This window comes from Mytilus trossulus, chromosome 3, assembly GCF_036588685.1.
Source record: "Mytilus trossulus isolate FHL-02 chromosome 3, PNRI_Mtr1.1.1.hap1, whole genome shotgun sequence".
In the NCBI taxonomy this organism is placed as follows: Eukaryota; Metazoa; Mollusca; class Bivalvia; order Mytilida; family Mytilidae; genus Mytilus; species Mytilus trossulus.
In genome coordinates, this window is record NC_086375.1 from 64,440,968 (window position 1) to 64,465,655 (window position 24,688).

At 30.4% G+C, this 24,688-nt stretch overlaps 2 protein-coding genes across 11 annotated transcripts in view; one reads left to right on the forward strand and one right to left on the reverse strand.

Moving 5' to 3' along the window:
* The window catches only part of LOC134712107 (ankyrin repeat and EF-hand domain-containing protein 1-like), a 45,595-nt gene extending 36,654 nt beyond the window's left edge, over positions 1-8,941 (forward strand). For 2 of the 8 annotated variants that reach the window (XM_063573263.1, XM_063573262.1), the window contains exons 5-9: positions 125-935; positions 1,726-1,952; positions 2,794-2,999; positions 3,627-3,686; positions 7,277-8,941. In XM_063573263.1, coding sequence (XP_063429333.1) covers positions 125-935; positions 1,726-1,952; positions 2,794-2,999; positions 3,627-3,686; positions 7,277-7,561 — 1,589 coding nt within the window. In that variant the 3' untranslated portion in view covers positions 7,562-8,941. Of the gene's footprint in view, positions 1-124; positions 936-1,725; positions 1,953-2,793; positions 3,000-3,626; positions 3,687-4,394; positions 4,419-4,997; positions 5,035-5,344; positions 5,375-7,276 lie in introns of all 8 variants that reach the window. The other 6 variants (XM_063573267.1, XM_063573266.1, XM_063573264.1 and 3 more) reach the window with 6 other exon arrangements.
* Positions 8,942-13,494: 4,553 nt separating this feature from the next.
* The window catches only part of LOC134712110 (MAPK/MAK/MRK overlapping kinase-like), a 51,556-nt gene continuing 40,362 nt past the window's right edge, over positions 13,495-24,688 (reverse strand). For all 3 annotated transcript variants that reach the window (XM_063573275.1, XM_063573274.1, XM_063573276.1), the window contains exons 10-13: positions 24,498-24,671; positions 21,766-22,030; positions 21,216-21,413; positions 13,495-18,067 (exon numbers count right to left, since the gene is read on the reverse strand). In XM_063573275.1, the coding sequence (XP_063429345.1) occupies positions 17,987-18,067; positions 21,216-21,413; positions 21,766-22,030; positions 24,498-24,671 (718 nt within the window). In that variant the 3' untranslated portion in view covers positions 13,495-17,986. The remainder of the gene's footprint in view (positions 18,068-21,215; positions 21,414-21,765; positions 22,031-24,497; positions 24,672-24,688) is intronic.

Sequence of the window (24,688 nt, forward strand, 5' to 3'; positions counted from 1 at the left end):
TTGAAGCTGACCATCATCTGAATTATAATATGATGATAAATAGCTAGTATTTATAATCTTCAAATGAAGACTAATTAATAAAAACCATGTAGATCATTTAATTTTCGTTTACTCTTAATTGTAGGCTGTAATCCCAAACCAAAGAATAATGATGGTGATGTCCCAAAAAATATTGCCAAAGACAAAGACAATAAAGATGCAATGAAAGAATGTCGAAAAGCTGAAAAGTCATTCGGTAAAGTTGGAAAGAACAATGAACTATGGGCAATCCAGTTGTACGACTGGGTTTATGAAAAGCAGAAAAAACTCTTGGACAGATTTCAAGCTTTTGATACCGAAGACAGTGGTAAAATCATGAAAGAATCATTTAGTGATGTGCTACAAGGTATGAGTGCTCCAGTTGAAGAGGAGGATATGAAGAAATTAATTCTAGCTCATGATAAAGCTCATGATGGAAATGTTGATTACAATGATTTCATTGGGGCTAAAAAGTGGGTAAATAAAAACTATCTTATGAGTGCATTTGAAGGCAAGAAAAAGAAAAAGAAGGGTGGTAAGAAAGGAGGAAAGAAGAAGGGGAAATTCAAATTGGTGATGCCAGTGTGTGTGAAAGATGATGGACCTAGAACATATGGTGGAGGACCTCCTGAAATGTTTATTGAGAGACACATAAATTTCACTGATACTGGTAGATTTGACAGAGACAAGCCACCTCACCATCCCCTTCAGGATGATTCATCTTGGTATCTACAACATCCCGAGAGGATGTACATCAATGTGACCGATGCTACTAAAAATGGGGACTTTGATTCTCTGAGGACTGCATTCCAGAAAGGATCACATGTTGACACCAGAGACAAGTATTATAAAACTCCTCTCATGTGTGCATGTTCTGCTGGAAATCTGGAAATGGTAAAATTTCTGCTGGAAAATGGGTAAGTTTCTTACACGATATTACAACTGAAATTCATGGTCAATCAAATAGTTCCACATGTTTCAATGGTTTCCTATACATTTTGTACCCAAAGTCAGGATTTATTTACCGGTAATGTTATGAATTTAATATTACATGCAGGCTAAAGTCATATGAATCTACACTGTTTTTTACTAGATGGTTTAGACTTGTCAATTACATGTTGATTTTTTATTTCTAGTTTACAACTTACACAAGGTAAACATTCACAGAAAGACATTTCAGTTGATATACATGTAGACACATTATTCAAACTCTCGACTGACCAGTCACCACCTTATGTTTAAGTCTTAAATGCTTTGTAGAGAAAAAGTAGTTTGCCAGTTTCTAAAAATGAAATGATATACATGTATAATGTTTGCACCAAAGTAGCAAGCCTAATAACACTATAAAACAACACATCAAACCCAAAAGACATGTTTAAGATTGATTAACCTTGTTGTGGACAAAGTATTATTCCCAACTCCAGATGAATGCACTACATGTTCATGTATTATAATACCACTTATGCAACTACAAACTGTTTAAAGCAGAACATTTGTATAACTGTTAAATGAAAAATTATAAACACCACACAAAATTCTTAAAGTTCTATTTATTACTATACCATGTACAAAAAAAATGTTGACTTAGTCTAATATTGTTAAATATTATCTATAGATTTTTAAATGTTTTATAATTGGAATTACGGTAACACATGTTTAATATAAGGTATAGACAACCTCTAAATTTATAATGTTTTCTGTTTTTAGTGCCAATATAAATGCTCGAGACAATTTTAAGTGGACACCATTGCACCACGCGTGTCATTCTGGTCAGTTGAATGTAGTAGAATTTCTGATTGAGCATGGTGCAGAAATAGATGCCACAACAATGAACGGTGGCACACCACTAACAAGAGCTATAGAGAGTTCCAAAGAGAATGTGGTGGCTTACTTAATAAGCAGAGGAGTCAGAGTTCAGACTGAAAATAAGAAAGGTAAAAATATAGCCAATATTTTCAGACATATAAATGTTAAAACCCCAACATTTGTTACATATTAATTTCACAATATTACAACTAAATATGAGAGATAATCATAGTTGGCTAATCTGGAAATTGGCGTTCTATTTTAGCCTGCTTCCATGTTTTTGTGTGTTTGCTTTGACAAATTTTCAGTTTATACATGATCTAAGTTTTAAGTCAATCTGAACAGGAAAAGAAAAATTAATTTGTGACACAAAATCCTTACTACACTTGACAAAACCAAAGCAAAGGAACAGTCTTTTCATTGCTTTTCTAGATCTTGCAGTGATGCCTTTAACAAGAGACAAATTTATTACATGATTTTTTACTTGTCCACGGCCAACCCAGACAAAAATGATTACTTGTCAGGGTGTTAAAATGTACGAGTCGGTATAGCATTTTCACTCCCCTGACATCACTGCCTGTAGCAACAGTTTGAGTCAAATTTATTCTAAATGTAAAAATACTTCATCTGAATTATGAAAGTGTGTTTTATTTCATTTGTAAATAATGCAAGGTGCACTTAATCTACCAGTATATCAGAAAGAGTTATTTGTCATAAGGTCTGTTGTTTATCATCATATCATGGGCATTATTCCTCTTTAGGCCACAAGTTAAACTGACATACATAAAAATGGGTTGTAGTATTTTTTCAACACACTTTTTATATAAGTCAGTCAAGATTATCATACATGTACGGTTTTAAAGATACCAAAAAATGTCCATCATACTGGTATTTACAATTGCATTCAGTCCTGTGGTCTACAAGATAAACTGCCCAATACTATGTTTCATTTATTGTTTTAACAAATAGGTCACAATCCAATGGATTTAGCTTTAGCTTGGGCTGATCCAAGGGTTATAGATGTGATTCAGACTAAATGGGAGAGTATGCCAACTCCAAGTGACAAGAAAGGGGGAAAGGGAAAAGGAGGAAAAGGCAAAGGAGGGGCTAAAACAGCTAGACCAGCTTCAGGGCCAGGTGGAGATCAAAAAGAAAATCAAGCTCCAGCTTCACAGGTAAAAATAAAATCATTACAGGACAACAAAGATAACATTTGTACTAAGTGTCTGATTTGTTCAATTGGATTAAAAATACAACCAGATAAGCTTATTTTCATTACGGTAATTTAGTTTAAGTCACTGTTTTCATGTAGGCTGTATTACATGTCATGCTTAACACCATCATGCAATTCTTTGATGTTCTTTATTCAACTATTTGTGTGCATGTAATTTTGGTATTTACATAAGTAACCAATGAACCATATACATCTTATACCAAAAGATAGAGTTTATTAAATATATATTTACATGTATATATAATGTTGAATCTTGCTTCTTGTAGGGTGTAGTTTAATATTTTGCTGCTTGTTATATGATAGAATTATGACACAATATCACAGTACTGATTTACTAGAAATGATATTGTTTTACATGTGTCTAAAAGCTTGGTCTTCAGTGCAATTATAGTATAGACCACTTTTTATGTCTATTGGGTGACGTTGTACCCTGAATTATTTTCTCACTAAGAAATAAAAGTATGCATGAAAAATCAAAGCTTAAAAAAATCATTGTGGAAGTTTATCATTTGTTTATCATTCTCATTCCTTTCGTTGAGTCATTAAAAAACCAAATGAATTATTACAGCAAACAGAACGTTTAACGACCACAGGTACCAATACGGGTACAGATAGACAACCATCAAGTGTAAGCCATTAGGTTGTGGTCATATCTGTATAGATCATAGTATACATATTCTTTTATATAAGGTTCAGGAATAGTACTCTTTACTCTGTGATTTATTTATAACTCTGGTACTATTTGGATCATATTATTGCTCTGTGGTATTATGTGGATAATATTTCCTGAATGTATTACATGATGACAAATATAAATGCAAGGGCCCAGGGATCTCCATGGATGAAAATTTAATTATGGAGGAACTTTCACCATGACAAAAGTCCACTAATTAGGCCAATGTTTTTTTCTGCTATATTTTATATTTTGACAGTCTCCCTACCCATAAACAAATTGTTCTACTCATACATTAATCTTCAACTTTGTGTCATCTTTTTTTTACATATAAATTATCAATCACATTCATTAGAGGATATCTAATCTCACAAAAATAACTTCTTTCAGAGTTTAAAAATTTGGAAACTAATTTAAAATATGAAAAAAAAATCAGTTGCTATTTCATCAGACTCTTTTATTGAAAAAGAATTTCCGTCTTTTTTCAATATGTCCAGAAAGATTACTTTTGATAAATAATGATCTTACAATTTTGAATTGCGTTAAATGTTGAGGATATATCAACAAAAGTAAGAAATCAGATTACCACATTCTTGTTGTCATCATTTGATATATTGAATAGATTTATATATATATATATTGTGGACATATATTGCACTTCAGAATTATTGGAGTTTTCTACACTGTGTGAGTTATCTCCCCTGGAGAATTTTGTTTAAATTTGATCTGTTATTTTTGTTTCTGAAGTTAGTTGAATTATAATTTTCATTAGATACTTTTAAATATTGTATTGAGCACATATAATAAATTGTCGTTGTAATACACCTTATCGCTATTACCCTACTCGGCTGGCCGACCCGGTCGCTTGACCTTTTGACGCATACAACAATCACTTTTCTATTGTGCCGTCATATATTTTGTTAAATGACGTCAAAATTTTACGGGAACCTGTGTGATAACCAGTAATGGCGGACAAATAGCGATAAGGTGTATACTATAAAATAAAATAAATTATTGAGTCAGAATCTTTAAAGAATGTTACTTTTAACTTTGTAAAAATAAGTTAGCATGAATAGAAAGTACATATATGATTTAATGTTTCTTGTTTAACAAAAAACCAGTCTTCGTTTGAAAGTTAAGTAAAGAGGTGAAAAATCAGTGAATTAAAAAAAATACTCGTGGCACCACTGAAGTCATTAAAATATGAAATTCAATAACTACCATGTATAATTGTTTAAGCAATTGACATTTTGGATTTTTACACAGGTACCCTCAAGAGCATCCTCAGCCGCATCAAATTGATGTAAGCAATTGGCCAAAACTGTAAAATTGATTTTAGATTATCATCCCCTCAAACAGTACATCGGGTACATTACAAAACTTACATCTAATAAAAATAAGGGGGATACATTCCCATAATCATTTTACTTTTATACAACAGTAATTCAAATGTTTAATAGGGGATGAGAATCTAGAAATATTTTTGGTTTGGCCTGTGTGTGCTGAAATCACCTTTTAACTATGGTGTGGTATTAAAGCTTTGATGGTCACAATGATATTTTGGATGCATTTTGAGCTAATTTCTTATTCTATAATTTTATTTTTTTGTATAGTAATCAAGATAAGCTGTTTAGAACCAAAGGGTAATGATATGTAGAAATTATTTTTTTCCCCAAATACTACTATCTGCCAGTTACTCTGCATCTAGATATTTAGATTAATTATGTTAACTTTGGCTTAACTGTAAATGATTTGCTTTGTGAAAAATTAATTTTGTATCAATATTAGAGACCCCTTAATACATAAAGTGTAAACACATTTTTTTAAATATACAAGTACATTCAATTGACACTTTTCTGAATTGCTAGTTTTTCATGAAGCAAGTCATGCTCTTCAGTCAAGGGGGGATAACAATATTTAATAATCATATTATCTCCCCTTGTCTATGGGTGCCTGTGTGAAATCCTCTACTGTAATCTAATATTTAATGTTATTAATTTCATTACTTTTAAAAAATAAAATGGACATATTTATTTGCTTGGTAGTTGTTTTCATGCATATTGAATAAATCAAGGGAAATTTAAACATAAGTTGCATGACATTAATTCATCATAAACTAAATATGATAATGTTTATTTATTTATTTGAATGCTGTTTGTGTTGAAAAAAAATCAATGTCTCAAGAGTTTTCTTATGTAAAGTAACAAGACTGACAATAAATGTTCAAGTAGTAGTACAGAATTCTATTATTCTAAAGAATTAACGAAAATACTCTTAAGACCACAGCAAAGTTTGCTAAATTTGACCTTATACTATCTGATAAAAAATTATTATCTTAACACCTTTTATGAATAGATATTCTTTTTGATCATTTAAACTAAACAATAAATATAGCCTGCTTCAGAATGATTTAACTTTTTAGTTAACAAAACATTAATTATTCACAGAAAAAGTGCACACATGCACTAATTATAATTTAAATCAAACATTACTTGGTATACAATACATATTAATATGTTCATCAAATGTTATAAATTATGTCATTATTAAATGCTAATGTTTATAAGGTTTTCTGCTCTCTGTAGAACACAGAATATGTATATTAGCTACAGTACAAATGAATTTGTCCATTTATTTTTCAACCACTGTTTGAAATGTATTATTTCACATCTATCATGATAATGCAAACATCACTATAAAGTCATTCATTACGATTCATAGTATAGTATTGCTTGTGACAATTAATGTCTAATCATTGTTGTGGTAGTTTCAATTTTATTATTACAAAGTCTTTCTTTTATGTTACCTTCAACATTTTTAGCAAACGGAGTCAAAAAATTACGTTTCAGCTCTTGAAAATGTACGCTTGTTTCTGAAATTGTTGTTTCTTAAGTTATTCTTTTGTTGCTGTTTTTTTTGGCAGTAAAATGGTCTATTTATTTAAGATTTATTTTATTTACTTTAATACACTGCCTTATCATTCTCTGAAATTAACATGGTCAGTTGTTGGTTCATCTCTCTTTTCAAATCATTATTATACTTACAAAATTCAGAATACTGAATACCGAATATAAGCTCTTATAATAGCATAATTATTATATTGAAATAAGAATCCAAACAACAGGATGATTTGGAAAGTAGCAGTTTGAAACTTTACTTGAACTTTTCTTGAAAATGAAAAAAAAATAGATAAATTACTAAACTATTGCCATACTTGACTTTAGGAGTACTTTTACTGGTTAAAAAATCAATTACATATATAACTGTGTCATTGAATTCTGATTACTTTTCTAACAACTTTTTAATATTTATGTATGTGTTATAATTATATTAATCTTTACACATTTATGCTTTGCACAAAAAAACATATTTGACATGATATCCATTTATTTTCTTGAAATTTGATGTTCGTTTCATGCAGTAAATTGTTTTTCAAAAAAGTATTTCTGCATCGATACACATTTAATGCACTAATGTTTATATTTAAGTCTTGTTTTTTTTATTAGCTTTGAATTGAAATAATTTGATGCTATTTTGTCTTACAGAATCCATATGGTACTAGAGATTTTGAAGATGGGCCTCCACGACAAAGGAAAGGATCAATATTACGAGCTGCTTCAGCACTTGCCCAGGGTTTAGATGAACAAGAAGATATTACATATATTCCTTTAAGAGCCTGGGTACCACAACCAACAACTGAAGATTTACTAGGAGAGAAACAGAAGAAAAGGGATCAGTTTACTTGGGAAGTGGACTTTGATGACTTTCAAATGCCCTTCAATAAAAATATTTCTAATCGATGTAAAGCTATGGAAAATGAGGATGACTGATTATTTTTATTTCATGTTGTTCATTATTTGACAGTTTCCTTGTGTTCCTAATATGTGAAATACCATATTTGTAAAGAAAATGGGAATAATCTTACAACTGCTTACTCTTGTGCCAAACAAAAAACTTGATTCTTTACATGCAAATTCTACAATAACTTATCTGATAACTGAATTCTGTAAATTTAAAAAAAAATGAAAATTGTGTATAGCACAAATGAAAAAAAAGTACCTTAATATGAGTCATGTCACATATTGAAAATGATGTTCTAAATACATTTCTAGATGGAATAATTTATAAATTTATTTTGTTTTCTAAAGAGTCAAGAGCTGATGGCTTCAATACATTTTCTTTTTATTGAATTCCCTATTTACAAGAATTCCAAAGATTTTGTTTCATGTCACTCATATTTTTTATGTAAATATTACTGTTTATTATATATTTTCCGAAGTTATAAATGCCAATACATGTATTTTATTTGCTAGTTCATTCTGTGATACTATTGACTTCAAATTTTGTGTGATATTTATGAATGTGCCTGACTGTTTTACTTTTTTGTTTGGTAAAACATTGGTTACTTGTTATGTTGAAATATGTGCTTATATTTTGTCTGGATTTGTTTAAATGATTTAGCTTTTTATAGTTTAGCAAAAGGTAGAATTTCTATCATCATAGACTGTACCTAAATGAGTTTGGAATATAAAAACATGAAGCTGCCTGAAAGTTTTATAAAAATAACTACAGTTTACATTTGCATTTTCAAATACTTATATCATTTTTAACAATAATTAATAAAAACAAATTGGTTTTATTGAATCCAATTATAATTGATCCAGAGCTTTAAAGTAAAAGGATCTGTAAAAATACAGATATTAAGAAAAAGTCTTTGCCACAAAAATACCTTTACTTAGCCCATCAACTTACAACTAGTGTGTTTATTTCAAATATGGTGATATGCTGTTCCAAAAACTGATGTTATTGAAAACATATTTGCCCGGTTATAAATCGGTAAGGATGTCTCATTTGATATCAGTTAGTTAGTTTCCTAAATACCTCTTCAGAAAGGTTAACTTGAACAGACTAGATGTGCACATATATCTTTATAAAAATTATAGGTTTAGAAGGTCCATCTAACCATGATGCATGATTGTCCAAAGTGTAAATGTACTATATTTAACTAATGGTCTATTTGAAATATATGAAAAGTTGTTCTATATTTGATGGAAGAAATGAAACAACCATATTTTATATTTAATCATAATCTGCTGGTTAATCTTAATAAAATTGTGATATATTGTTTTTCCTTTGGCACACACTTATTTATTCTGTTGTTTGCCAGAGATAATTGTTCAAGTCTTAAGATAAATAAAATGTTAACAATTTATTGTTATTTTTATATTAAGCGAATAGGCCTGTCTTGAATATATTTATATTGCCAAAAAAATTCTCAAAGACAAAAATACAATTACCTGTTTCACAGTAACAGGTATTAGACTATTTGCAACTAAATGTTCCTTTTAAATCAAAGAACCGAACATACGTCATGATAAATAAATATTTATTCAACTTTGATAGGGAGAAAAAAATGGAGAAACTGGTAGATCAATAAGAATAACAAAATGATCAAATTTGATCTGTGTTTTGTAATACATGTAGTAATAAAATTGAGAGAATGGAAATGAGGAATATGTCAAAGCAACAACAATCCGACCAAAGGGTAGATAACAGCAGACATCCACCAATGGGTCTTCAAAGAAACTAGAAAATTAAGCAACTGAAGGTGGGCCTAACCCAGGTTAAAGAGGGGTTCCAACCATATGTCCCCATTCAAATAAAATTGAGAATGCCCCACTTCCATTCTCAATTTTATTTCAATGGGGACATATGGTTGGAACCCTTCAACCTGGATCCACCACTGAATTATTTAATAATGTTACTGGTAAATAAATTTGGCAGGGTGTATGATTGACCACATGATTATTTAAGGTTCAGGAAAGCAAGGTTTTTTTTTGTACTGCTGTATAGTAAGTTAGTAACCTAAATGTTTTGTCAAAAAAAAACCTACAAACTATACTTCATGTACTATATTGTCTGTTGTTTGAATAAGGATCTATGTAAATGAGTGGTCAGATGAACCCTGCAAGACAGTTATGTATACCTTACAATCCTAACATACAACAGATAGTTGAACTATGTCTTAAAGTATCTGAGAAACTGAACTTATAAAGAAACTAGACCAATGAACAAAAAAATACGGTCATGGTCATTTGAACCTTACCGGACAGACAGAAATGTACACTATGTAATCATTCCATACATCAAACATATTTGAAATTTTGTTAATAACTTCATAGTATCCAATAAACCTACAAAACCATGTAAAATTAATATTAACAGTGACAGACTAATGAACCATGAATATTTACTCAAGGTCAAACCACACCTAACAGTAACAGACAAACATTTACACTATATATAGTGCTTACAGCTTTAGAAAGACGACCAAACCACAAAAATCTTAAATTTAGGAGATTAGTTCACGGATAACTATTGTATTTTAAGCTCTGATGGCATCAATGGGTGATTTGATGGTTGGAAATTAAGTTTACTTGTGACATGTTTATACAGGATCCTATGAACAGGTACTTGCAACCATCAAATCACCAATTAATACTGTAGGGGCTAAAATTCAATACATATTGTACTGATATCTCCATTCTAATGAAACTGACAGAAAACAAAGTCATATCATACATTTTAAATCTGTCATATGTTGACTGAGTTTGCACATAATGAGTCTTTTAATATCATCAATTGATAATGGTGTTATGAAGATTGTTGAACTTATCCAATGAAAATAAATATCACAAACAATGTTGCATTAGAATGATCAATGTACCATATACCAAACAAGTTTATCACAATATGGTACTCATAATCAGCATTTATTTTAGTGACAAACATCTTTTTAGCTCACCTGGCCCGAAGGGCCAAGTGAGCTTTTCCCATCACTTTGCGTCCAGCGCCTGTCGTTGACGTCGTCGTTAACCTTTACAAAAATCTTCTCCTCTGAAACTATTGTGCCAAATACCAAACTTGGCCACAATCATCATTTGGGTATCTAGTTTAAAAATTGTGTCCAGTGACCTGGTCAACCAACCAAGATGGCCGCCATGGCTAAAAATAGAACATTGGGGTAAAATGCAGATTTTGGCTTATAACTCAAAAACCAAAGCATTTAGAGCAATCTGGCATGGGGTTAAATTGTTTATCAGGTCAAGATCTATCTGCCCTTCAAATTTTAGATGAATCAAACAACCCATTGTTGGGTTGCTGCTCCTGAATTGGTAATTTTAAGGACATTTTTCTGTTCTTAGATTATTATCTTGAATAATATTATAGATAGAGATAAACAGTGAACAGCAATAATGTTCAGCAAAGCAAGATTTACAAATAAGTCAACACGACTGAAATGATCAGTTGACCCCTTTAGGAGTTATTGCCATTTATAGTCAATTTTTAACCATTTTTGGTAAATCTTAGTAATCTTTTACAAAAATCTTCTCCTCTGAAATTACTCAGCCAAATTAAACCAAACTTGACCACAATCATCATTGGGGTATTTAGTTTAAAAATTGTGTCCGGTGACCTGGTCAACCAACCAAGATGGCCACCATGGCTAAAAATAGAACATAGTGGTAAAATGCAGTTTTTGGCTTATAACTAAAAAATTAAAGCATTTAGAAAAAAATCTGACATGGGTAAAATTGTTTATCAGATCAAGATCTATCTGCCCTGAAAATTTCAGATGAATCGAACAACCAGTTGTGGGTTGCTGCCTCTGAATTGGTAATTTTAAGGAAATTTTGCTGTTTTTGGTTATTATCTTGAATAATATTATAGATAGAGATCAACAGTAAATCAGCAATAATGTTCAGCAAAGTAAGATTTACAAATAAGTCAACACGACCAATATGGTCAGTTGACCCCTTTAGGAGTTATTGCCTTTAAGTTTATAGTAATTTTTTTACATTTTTCATAAATTTTTGTAGAGTTTCAGAAAATATTTTCCACTGTAATTACTGGGCCAAATTCATTATAGATAGAGATAATTGTAACAACAAGAATGTTCAGTAAAGTAAGATCTACCAACACATCACCATCATCAAAACACAATTTTGTATATATTTATCTGTGTCCATTGTTTAATATGCACATATACCAAGGTGAGCTACACAGGCTCTTGAGAGCCTCTAGTTTTCAAACATTATCTGAACTAGGAACATGAGGTCAAGGACATTGGACATAAAACAGAATGAAACTTTGTAACAAAGCATCTGCATACAAGTATGAAGCATAAAGATCTTCTACCTTCTATAATATAAACCTTTGTACATATGGTTCAAGCTGCTGTGGCAGGAAAGTATTCAACAAGTGAGTGAAACTGATTATTTCAGTGAATTTTCCAAGTCCAAACACCACTTCTGCACAAAATCATTAGACAAGATCAAAATTTGAACATACATATAACTCGTTTCTGATCTGTTTTGCTGTTCAGAATTTCCCTTTATCTATTTCTGTTTTTGCCAAAAACACAAAACAATGACATATAATTTTTGCTACTGTGAATAGTTTTATTTACATTTGTACCAATTTAGAATTTTGTGATTTTGTCAAATGCTGCGTACTACTCCTTTAAATAATTATACTCTGTCGAAGACTTAAAATTATTGTTTCACTAGTGCCAAAGAAATCCTTAAATATTGATATTCAAAGGAAAATAATGAATCCGCATTATGTTGAATGATTTGCAGATCTTGTTTTGCAGAACTGTTCAGTGTTTTGTCTTCACACTCATCAATTTTTGTCCTTACAACAAAGTGATGTGTGCTTAGCAAAGTATTAACAAATACACATTTTAAAATCTTTGGTTTGATCATATTTAAAGTGTCTAGGATTTCAAAAGACTATCATGGTGGTTACACAGATATTTGTTTACCACTTGCTTATGAACATACTGTTTAAAAGTGACTTATAGACCCAAAGGGTCAGGTGTTCTAATTATTGTTTTTATATTTCACTGTATATGGCCAGTTATTTCATAGTGTATTTCTTTTCGACAATAAATTCAAATTAACAAGTGAAACTGCGAGCTACTGCTCACTGATGATACCCCCGCAGCAAGTGGATAATATTAATAGTGTAAAAATATGCAAGTGTTCGGTAAACAGGAAGTTGTCAAGTGATCAATCTGAAAACGCATCACACGGTATAGCTGATTTAGATAAACCCTGAAACCAAATTTCAGAAATCCTTGTATTGTAGTTCCTGAGAAAAATGAGACGAAAAATATTCATGGGACGGAAGGACAGACAGAGGTAAAACAGTATACCCCCTCTTTTTTAAAGTGGGGGTATAAAAATATCGTACCTGCCTTTTCTCAAAAAGATTTTTACAGTGAAGTGTACTGCCAGTGAGACAAAAAATATCAAAATTATAGAAAATTATACCAGCCCTAACTCAAAATATTGACAATTCTGTGTTAAGGGGGTATAGAATTCAGTTTGACAGCTTCAGACGTGACAAAATTTGACCTTTTTGAACTGGACCAAATCACTACTTAACATAAAGAGTCAGCACCTAATTTTTTTAAACATGTAATTGCATCCCCCTACTTAATATTTCATGCATTTAATATCAAGAAATAAACTGGGAAAGTACATCAAATAAAACATGCAAGTTATACACTGTTTACACTAGAGACTATATTTGTAGACAACGAAAACCAAAGGACTATAACTGTGTCCTTGGACCATATATTATATTTTGTGAAAAACACATGTCACTATAATAAACAATTTACTTACTTACTTCCTGTTATTTTATACAGTGCAAGCTATACAAATCGGTAAAATAAATGAAAACAAAACTGAAATGTATATAGATATTTTTAATCATTTCCTTTCAAGTAGGACTTTTAAATAATTAAATAACCAAGTTAAAATGATATGTTACACTGCTTCAATATCACAGAATAAGAAATAAAAACACATATTAAAATAAAAACTTATATAAAATGTTGGACGGGGATTGATTTTCACTAAGATACTAACATAAAATACAAGGGAGTCAGTATGTTTCTTTATTAATTCAGTTTTATTGTTTGGTTTTCTAAGAATAAGCTTCAAGAAAACAAAATGTTTTAACATTAAATAGAAAAATTTAAAAGAAAATAGATAGTAAAATAGGATAATATTTAGAATGTAATCAGCCAACAACAACAACATTTCTGTTCATTATTTAATCTTAAATAAAGCAGCAAAATTTGAAAACAATTGTGCAAGTTCATATAAAAAACATTAGAAAATTATTGGAAAATTATATTAGAAAAAGAACTCAAAATTTGAAGACTGAAATAAATTTGATATAAATAATACATTTTTATCAAGAATGTCTGATCAAAAAGTGAAAAACAAAAAGCCAAAAATTAATTATAAATCAACTGAATAAACAAATAAAAAGCTTGCACAACCAAAAGACGCTCCCTGAATTCCCTGTTGTCTATATATATATATTAATATATATTTAACAACAATACTTTATTGAATTTTCATAACCAACAGAAAACGTAACCTATGTTTAACCTTTAACAATGGATTTGCAAACTAAGACCAAATAAGTCTTAAAAAAAAAGTATCATTCAAAATAATATACCCACTTTTTTGGCCACTACATTAGGCATAAATTGAAAGGCTAAGTATAACACTCAGAAAAGCACTAAATTGTAAAATAAAATAAATAGGTTTTTTTTCCTAAACATTTTACAAATAATTATAATTTGTGAATGGTATCACCTAACACAGTGGAAATCAAACTTGAGCTGACAAATAAAGGTTGTAATGTGCTCTCTTAAAAATATCATGGAGCATGAGAACCCTCATAATGTAGTGGCAGTTTGTTCACATGTATATATAGAAATCAGTGGTTATATCATAAACTTGCTAAAATGAAAATTAAGAACTTCAAAAGTGATTATCAAAATTAACAGATATTACTATTTTCTTTATAATAACATTTTTCTTTTCAAATTTGAATCAAATAGCAGTCACGTTTCTTCAAATGTAACAACTTAAAACATCAAGAAATATATCTGCTAAAAAGACCAAGAATGAACTCGTCATAAGTTCAATTTGTGTAACTTGAATGCCACCATAAATATACTGCTTTAACAAACTGAGAGTACATGCGGTTATTTAACAAGATACCCAATTTATTAACAGGATCAAAATATCAAAGGGTTAACAATACTGATTTGATACAACACAATATCAGCTAACAGGGACATTTATTTATTATAACAAGGCACTTAGTCCTTATAATACTGTGTACATTTTGTTTCTTGTTCAAATGTTGGTATTCAAGGTGTTTTTAATAGTTATAAAAAATCTTCTTATGGACTTGCAATTTTTGGTTTGCCTCAAGTCAAAAACATCATAAAATGATATATAAAGAATTCAAGTACAGTAACATGTAAATATTAAAAAAACTTGATTACCGGTACCGTAAGATTTATTCTTTATTCTATTCAGATATAAAAAAATACCTATTCTCCTGAATGATATAACAAAAAAAGAAATATTTCTATAAAAATTCATTCAAAGTACCGTGTATAAGCTTCGTTATAAATATCCAATTCATCTCAAACTTATCATGATTTTCTAAAATTAGTTCAGTTTGTCAAATTATTCTGTTTTTTGCTGATATAAATGAAATCTTTAATACTCTAAATAAAATAAAATGTTTTAAAAAAATCCAAGGTTTTAGTGATTGACATAAAATTTCCTAAACCTTGTCTATGTATCCACATTCACCTTTAAATATTCAAATATATAAAATCCAATATATTTGCCAATTATTTTTTAAAGTCTATAATGTATAAAATGCAACATTTTTAAAAGAATTAATAAAATTTAAATTGATAATGTAACAAAAACCTATACATAACTGAGTTGCTGGAAACTATAACATTTCCATAACAAGAAGAATGAATTCTTCCAACATGATCTGAAGGTTACACAAAGGTTATAGAAAACTGAAAGCTTTTGGCAATAACATAATTAACAAAAATAAAATTTACATATAATTAACATTTAATCACAGGGTTGATGCCATTGTAAAGTCATCTAATATATTAATATAAATGATACATCCAACATTCTATTCCATGTAACTTTTTATGCTCTCTGTTGCAATGAAAATATATACATTGCTTTTTGTGGAATACAATTTAGATTTCGGTTGACAAAAAATCATGCAAAATATACCCTATTCATATGATGTCATCAGCTAAACAAAACGAAAACCAACTTAAAATAAGTACACTAAATGAGCTTCATAATCATAGTTTATACCATGACCTTCATAACCAAAAAAGGCTTAAAAAAACACTGAAGGTCACTGGTATCAGCAGTGTCTCATTGTGGATAGCTATATGGTGACCCATAGATCTACTTGCTTTTATTCTGATGAATTTATATATAAAGAAGCTAAATCTTGTTGATGTATAAACATTCACCTTCCAAATATTTAAAAAAAAAATTGCATGTGATTTTTTCAGTTTACATTTTTTGTCTTGAACAGTATCTAATTAGTCCAAAAAAGAAAACTTGTGAACGGTACATGGTACATGTATATATATAGTGAAAAACATGGAACTATTTCACAAGTGATTGCAAGCATTTGGACTGGTGTCTTAAATGAAACAGTGACATAATTGCAATCTTAACACTTTTCAAAATAGAAATCTTGTAATCAATCATTCATAGAAGTATATTTAAAAAAAAATTGTATTTCATTCGTGTCAAAAGGTTTTATTTCATTTGCATCCAAAATAAATACTGCTTTTGTGCTAAATTACAGGTCAAGTTTAACAGAAACAATTTACCACAAGTTGAATCCTGAATTGGAGGGTCATATAAGACACTTCTCCCAAAATATAAAGGTGTTAGTGTTAGAATGACTTGAACAATGGCACCATCTAAATGACAAATCACAGTTGGTTACACATTATAAATGCATTGTCATTAATCATGTATAAAATACTATGTACAACTAAAATGAATACTGTTATTAAGGTCTTTTTCACATAAAACTCACTATCATCCTTCACAATAAATAGGTTATACATTTAACTAACAATTTACTTGGTTTTCTAAAATGAATGCCATCATCACACATTATCACAGTAACATGCTAAAAATCTACTCAAGAAGATGTCCTCAAAGAAAAGTTTTATGCAATAAGAAAATATAATTTTAACTGGAATAATTCTGATAATCTGAACAAGGGTTAAAAAAATGTAGAGATTAGAGGTTCAGGAATGGTCTATGTTATGCAAAAACCAGTCTCACAATAAATTTGTAATTCTCAACTGTATTATCAAATATATTTTACTTAAATAAAGCAATATATTAATAAAAATAAAAGGAAGGATATGGTATAATTGCCAAGGAGACAACGTGTGAAAATAGTAAATTAATAATATGAAAAAAATGGAATTCAAATTATCTTTCAGAACATCTTCAAAACCAATCAAAAACATTTGAAAAAACATACATGAAACTAAAAAACACATATATGGTTCTGATGTTTGTATATATAAATAAGTATGAACAAGCTCATTTCTTAAGAGTTAAGAAGATAACCATATACCCTGTCAATAGTGAGTACAATGAAAGATTTCAAATGCTACATGAATAATTGATGTCGCATCAACTAATTTCTGTAATTTTCTGTATATGAATATCACATTGTTGTTTGTTCGTCAAGTAGTAAAATGTTTGGTATCTATATCAACTAAATCTGTGAAAACGTGATGGAATTGTAAGAGATGCTACAGTTAGCTATCTCCTGACATTTGGTGAAAATAACTGGCAGATTCTTGAGCAATGTCTGTCAACAAAATGACTAGCCATACAGATGTTTACATAATGTAATTGGCCGTTTCAGAATCTAATGAATTCTGGGTTATATTTTCAAAAGTGCATATCATCATAAACAATGGAAGTTCAACCAATGATGTGACATTATTATCATTTTGAGGTATGAACAAACAAATAACATACAGTCTTTCAGATTCTGAAACGGCCAATGACTAGAAATTTCTGTTCTTTTTATGGACTTTAAAATTGTGTAAACAATAAAGGTGCTTACAGAACAATGTTTTAAAAGATATAGCACTGTCAGAATAGAACAGATTTCTTGATAAAAAACACTGCGTTCTATTAAAATGATGCAGCTTACTAATTGTAAAACATGGCTACCACAAAATAATGAATATCTAAATATGGCTTCACATCTGCACATTCAAACAATATCTCAGTCATCAACAGAACTGTATATAGAATTGTCATGGTTACAATAGACTGCTAAAATCCTGCCCCTCGTCTATCTAGCGAAGGGAGATAAGTGTTTGTACTCAATATATTCTTTGTTGCTTTACTGTTTGCCTGAAAAGATAAAACTATTGCTAGTTGATATTTCAATGTGCTTTCCTATTTTGAATGTTTGTTTTACTTTAATTTTGTTACTTTTTCCATGAAAAACTATGAATAACAATTTTATTGTAACTACATGACAATCTGCTGTGTTGGAACGTTATATAAAACAGGAAAAAAAAGGAACAAAAAAATTTAAGCCTCAATGATGTCCCTACTGCAACAGGTGTCTTTCCTAGCAACAGATTAATGTCATGTGTCATTCCTAGCAACATGATAATGTCATGGGTCATTCCTAGCAACAGATTAATGTCATGTGTCATTCCTAGCAACAGATTAATGTCATGTGTCATTCCTAGCAACAGATTAATGTCATGTATCATTCCTAGCAACAGATTAATGTCATGTGTCATTCCTAGCAACATATTAATGTCATGTGTCATTCCTAGCAACAGGATAATGTCATGTATCATTAATCAACATCTTCTTTTCAATTGAAAAAGTTATCATTTTTGTGTTTAAATTTTATTACCCATGATTTAAACAAGAATGTGTCCAAAGTACACGGATGCCCCACTGGCGCCATCATATTCCATGTTCCATGAACCATTTAAATGGGACAAAAGTCTAATCCGGCTTTAAAATTAACCAGATGCTTCGCAGGGCGTAGCTTTATACGACCGCAGAGGTTGAACCCTGAACGGTTGGGGCAAGTATGGACACAACATTCAAGCTGGATTCAGCTCTAAATTTGGATTGTGATTAAATAGTTGACACAGCATAGGTTTCTGACACAGAATGAATGTGTTCTAATGAACTTAAAAATTTTGTTTTCTCTAAGAGCAATTCACTATGCTGTTCAATATTAATCCTCTCAAAATAATGTTTGAAGAAATTTTCTTTTTATTTATGAAATTTCAAATGAGAAAAATTGAACCCAATTTTTTAATCACATCCCCCTTTCCCTTATTCCAAAACTAATCTCAATTAAAATATTCTAATGGAGTTTGCAACAATAACTACTTATTTAAATACATCATAAAATAAACTAAATAAAATGTAAAAAAACTGCTTGTTATCACTGAATGGTAAAGATTATCTAAATTTATCAGTTGGTAGTAAAAAGTGAATATACATTGTATATTGTATATAACAAAGATTTAAGTTGATTCTGGACAAAGAAAGATAACTCCAATCAAAAAAAAATTTTGCAATAAGATATTTCTTGCTTACTATTTTGGACAAAGAAAGATAACTCTAATTGAAAAAAAAATTTGCTATTTCACAATATTGTGAAATTAGATATTTCTTGCCATTGCACAATACTTAATATAATAATTTTAGATCCTGATTTGGACCAAATTGAAAACTGGGCCCATAATCAAAAATCTAAGTACATGTTTGGATTCAACATATCAAAGAGGCCCAAGAATTTAATTTTTGTTAAAATCAAACTTAGTTTAATTTTGGACTCTTTGGACCTTAATGTAGGCCAATTTGAAAACGGGACCAAAAATGAAGAATCTACATACACAGTTAGATTTGGCATATCAAAGAACCCCATTTATTCAATTTTAGATGAAATCAAAAAAGTTTAATTTTGGACCCCGATTTGGGCCAACTTGAAAACTGGGCCAATAATAAAAAATCTAAGTTCATTTTTAGATTCAGCATATCAAAGAACCCCAAGGATTCAATTTTTGTTAAAATCAAACTAAGTTTAATTTTGGACCCTTTGGACCTTAATGTAGACCAATTTGAAAACAGGACCAAAAGTTAAGAATCTACATACACAGTTAGATTCAGCATATCAAAGAACCCCAATTATTCAATTTTGATGAAATCAAACAAAGTTTAATTTTGGACCCTTTGGGCCCCTTTTTCCTAAACTGTTGGGACCAAAACTCCCAAAATCAATACCAACTTTCCTTTTATGGTCATTAACCTTGTGTTTAAATTTCATAGATTTCTATTTACTTATACTAACGTTATGGTGCGAAAACCAAGAAAAATGCTTATTTGGGTCCCTTTTTGGCCCCTAATTCCTAAACTGTAGGGACCTAAACTCCCAAAATCAATACCAATCTTCCTTTTGTGGTCATAAACATTATGTTTAAATTTCATTGATTTCTATTTACTTAAACTAAAGTTATTGTGCGAAAACCCAGAATAATGCTTATTTGGGCCCTTTTTTTGCCCCTAATTCCTAAACTGTTAAAACCAAAACTCCCAAAATCAATCCCAACCTTTCTTTTGTGGTCATCAACCTTGTGTCAAAATTTCATAGATTTCTATTAACTTAAACTAAAGTTATAGTGCGAAAACCAAGAAAATGCTTATTTGGGCCCTTTTTGGCCCCTAATTCCTAAAATGTTGGGACCAAAACACCCAAAATCAATACCAACCTTCCTTTTATGGTCATAAACCTTGTGTTAAAATTTCATAGATTTCTATTCACTTTTACTAAAGTTAGAGTGCGAAAACTAAAAGTATTCGGACGACGACGACGACGACGACGACGACGCCAACGTGATAGCAATATACGACGAAAATTTTTTCAAAATTTGCGGTCGTATAAAAAGGTCATAACAAAAGCATCAAGTGTACTAAGTTTCAGGTTCATTGGACTTCAGCTTCATCAAAAACTACCTTGACCAAAAACTTTAACCTGAAACTCCCACTTTCATTTTCTATGTTCAGTTGACCGTGACATTGAAGTCGAAAGTCTAATTTGGCTTTAAAATTAGAAAGATCATATCATAAGCAACAAGTGTACTAAGTTTCAAGTTGATTGTACCTCGGCTTCATCAAAAACTACCTTGACCAAAAAACTTTAACCTGCAGACGAACAAACGAACGGACGGACAGTTGAACAGACGGACGGACTGACGAACGGAGCCACAGACCAGAAAACATAATGCCTCTCTACTATCGTAGGTGGGGCATAAAAACCACCATTCTTTTTCTATTTAACTCTGCTTTCCTGCTTGTTGTAATTTTGTTTTAGAAACTGATGATATCATAAGTATATGGTTGTTCTCTTTTTCTTTTCTATGAATTTCAATTGTGATTAGGCAAGTAAAAAATATGCAAAGAAAACATAAAATTGTCATGGATATCAAAGTATGATTAACTATCAATATAATTGAATAGTACTCACTTTATGTGGTTTATAAGTACTATTTATACTTGGTAGTAAAGACATAGTTCCATTGTTATGTAATGCACTATAAGACCCTGAGAAAGCAGCAGCATGAAATGAGGGGTTTATTGAACCTGTATGCATCGGAACTTTCGGAAGATTAAGTCCTGTGTGATTTGTAAATTGATGGCTTTCTATTAATTTCTTATTTCTTCTCTGAAATAGAAAGAAAAGCAATACATTAGCATCTCATTTGAATGTTAAAAGTCAGACAAAATATATAATTCTAATATATTTAGTAACACACTGAATTATCTCCCTTTTCACACAATTTATCCAAATTATATACTTGTCATAAATCTGATTTCATGCTTTTCATTTTCTATAACTGATCAATATCAATATCCAATTTATAATGCAAACAGAATTTCATATGAATGTTATGCCATTCATAAATTGTTTTTTTCTTCTTAAGATAGAAAGTAGGAGAAAGCAGTTACCCTTTAAGGGATTTGATAATAGTTTTTTTTAAATTTAAACACCATACAACAATATAATCCCAACTTACAGGAACTCGTTTTCTATCTTTAAATAAATGAGGATGACTGGGTAAGGATTGAGCTTTAGGTAGACTAGGTACTATTGTACTACTGCTGGCATCAGAATCAGATTTCTTCTTTTCTGATCGTGATGTGTCCATATCAGGTGAAGCAGTTATTTCTGATGGAGGCACTGGTTTAGTTAAATCTAAAGTTTTCTTTTCCTTTTCTTCATGCTGCTGTTGCTGTTGTTGTTTTGCTTTGGCCATCATGGCTGCCCTTTTATCAGCATCCCTATAAAAATCCAATAAAAAATTTAAGGATCTTTTTATATTAAGATTGCAATCCAGCATTTTGAAAGATGCAAAATTACAAACACTATATTGTTCTACCATAGACATAGATATAAGTTCTTTCTTTACCTATACCTTTAGACACAAGATTTCAACTTTTATCAAAAGTCTATTTGAAATAAACTGATGAATATTGTAATTTTTAAGTACCATGCATTTTTCAATTGAAAATAAAATTTGTTTTCTGCAGAATACAAAGCAATACATTTTCATATGTTTTGTTTCAAAATAAAACAATGTTTTCCTTCTTCAAATAAGGTTGAAATGTTCAAGAAATATTACTAGAAAACCTCACAAATTAAAATGTTCATTGAAACATGTTTGATCAAAGTAGCAATTGAATTTTAGAAGGGAGTAAAAAAGGAATGTCTAAATCAGAAAAATATGTAAGGGAATCAAATACTGTAAATTCAGAAATTATTGCAAGGTTTTTATTATTGCAAATAATGCGACAGAGTTTTAAACGCAATTATTAAAACTCATATTTTGTGATAATTTAACTGTTTAAGCATGACTTTTCTCAAAATCGTAAAAATTAAAATCGCATCTATACTATTAAACGAGAAGACCTCATTTTTGGTGTCGCTTCTCTTCCTTCTACAATAAATCAATCGTCATGCCTCTGTGTCCTATAGGTAACATGCATAGTCGCATTTGTCTTCTATTCTTATGATTATTCAGATTGAGTTATTTTGGGAGAAAAACGACAAAAAAAAAGTCCGGATATGATTCCGTCATCGGACTAACTTTTAGTCATTGATTAGATTTCCGTTTAGTCATAGATTAGATTTCCGGTTTGAAAGATGCACAAATACAACCAATCGTATGATAGATAACTAAATATGAAAAATAAATAAGCCAATCAGAGCGTTCTCCATAGCATGGGGCTTAGATCGCATGAACCACAACTATTATACCTCCTTATAGAGGACAATAATTATTTTTCGCGTTTATTTATATGTAAACTACGATCATGTTTTTTTAATATATAGAGACTCTCTGTATTCTGTTCACTGTTTTCTTTGAAATGTTTACTATTTTAGGGGTCATACCAGTTATATAATATATATATCAAAATAAGTAAAATATTTGACACAAGTACAACCAATCGTACGATGGATAACAAAAATGGAGAAAAAAATAAGCCATTCAGAGCGTCCTCCGTATCATGGTGTTAAGAACGCAATAACTACAAATATCATACCTCCTTAGAGAGGACAATTATTTTTCGCGTTTCATATCACAGTGTTTAGATCGCAAGAACCACAACTATTATGATAATTATTTTTCGCGTTTATCGACATGTTAACTACGATTATATACTACTTTAATTTATAGAGACTATCTGTATTCTGTCAGGGACTTTTTATGTTAGTATATATATTAGTATAGAAAGTTGGCCCTGATTCTGTCTACTGTTTTCTTTAAAATGTTTACTACTTAAGGGGTCATACCACTTTCATATATATATATAAATAAGTAAAACATGCTTAACTTCATCTAAAACTACCTCCACCAAAAACTTTAATCAGAATTGAGACAGACATGGACGGACGGACGAACGAGCGAACGGGCGGACGGACAGACTAGCCTGAAAACATAATGTCCATAAATGGGGCATAAAAATTTATTGTTAAAAGGGAAAATAGTGATTTGGCAAAAATGAAATTAAGGTAGAGATTAGAAGTAGGCAAGCATTTTACGAGGCGTCGGAATCGTGTGTTTTTAAGCTCGGGATTTGGGGATTGATCCTTACTGGTTCTGGGAATATATTTTTCGATTTTGTGATTTCGGGATATGCATTTCTTTTAATTCTGCATCTCTAGATTTCATGGTTTTAAGCCCTCCGACCACCCCTCAAATTAGCCTTAGTCATTTATACATGATGCATATCCTACCATTGACATCTTAATAAGGCTCTCAAAAGAAAAAAAAAGACACTGACGGATTGTCCTAGAAGCATATTTTATTAGACTAAAAATGGTCTATATTTAAGCAGTTAGATTTATTTCATGTTTGAAACGGTGCAAATTGTTAATTTAATTTGACTTTTACCAAAAGAAGCATTGTAGCAAAGGAGAAGAATAATTGTGGTCTGAGGCCAGACACACGAAAATATTTGAATTTAACAGATAGGAAACACATATCGGACTTTTGAACAAGGAATAAGGCTGTTGATACCTTTTATTAAATTTCCCATACATACTATCTTTTACCAAAAAAAAAATCATCCTACAACAGTCCACAAGCTGTATATACCTGCGATTTCGCGGGTGTGTTCTAGTTTAACTTTAAAACGACAAAATCGCAATAATAAATGCACACAATAATTTCTGAATTTACAGTACTTATGATGGTAAATGTGTATAATTCCCTCTGCCAACGAATCACTTCAATAGAATATTTACCTGAGATCTTTGAAATACTGATGTCTCAAAGCTTGTTTGGCTGACATTCTCTCATCTGGGTCATATGTAGTCATTTGATATATTAATTCTACAGCATCAGTGCTAACATGTGGCAGTAATCTTTCTATACCACTACCTTTCTTAGATGGAAAATTAAAGTTCATTCCTCGTGACCTGTAACATAACAGTTA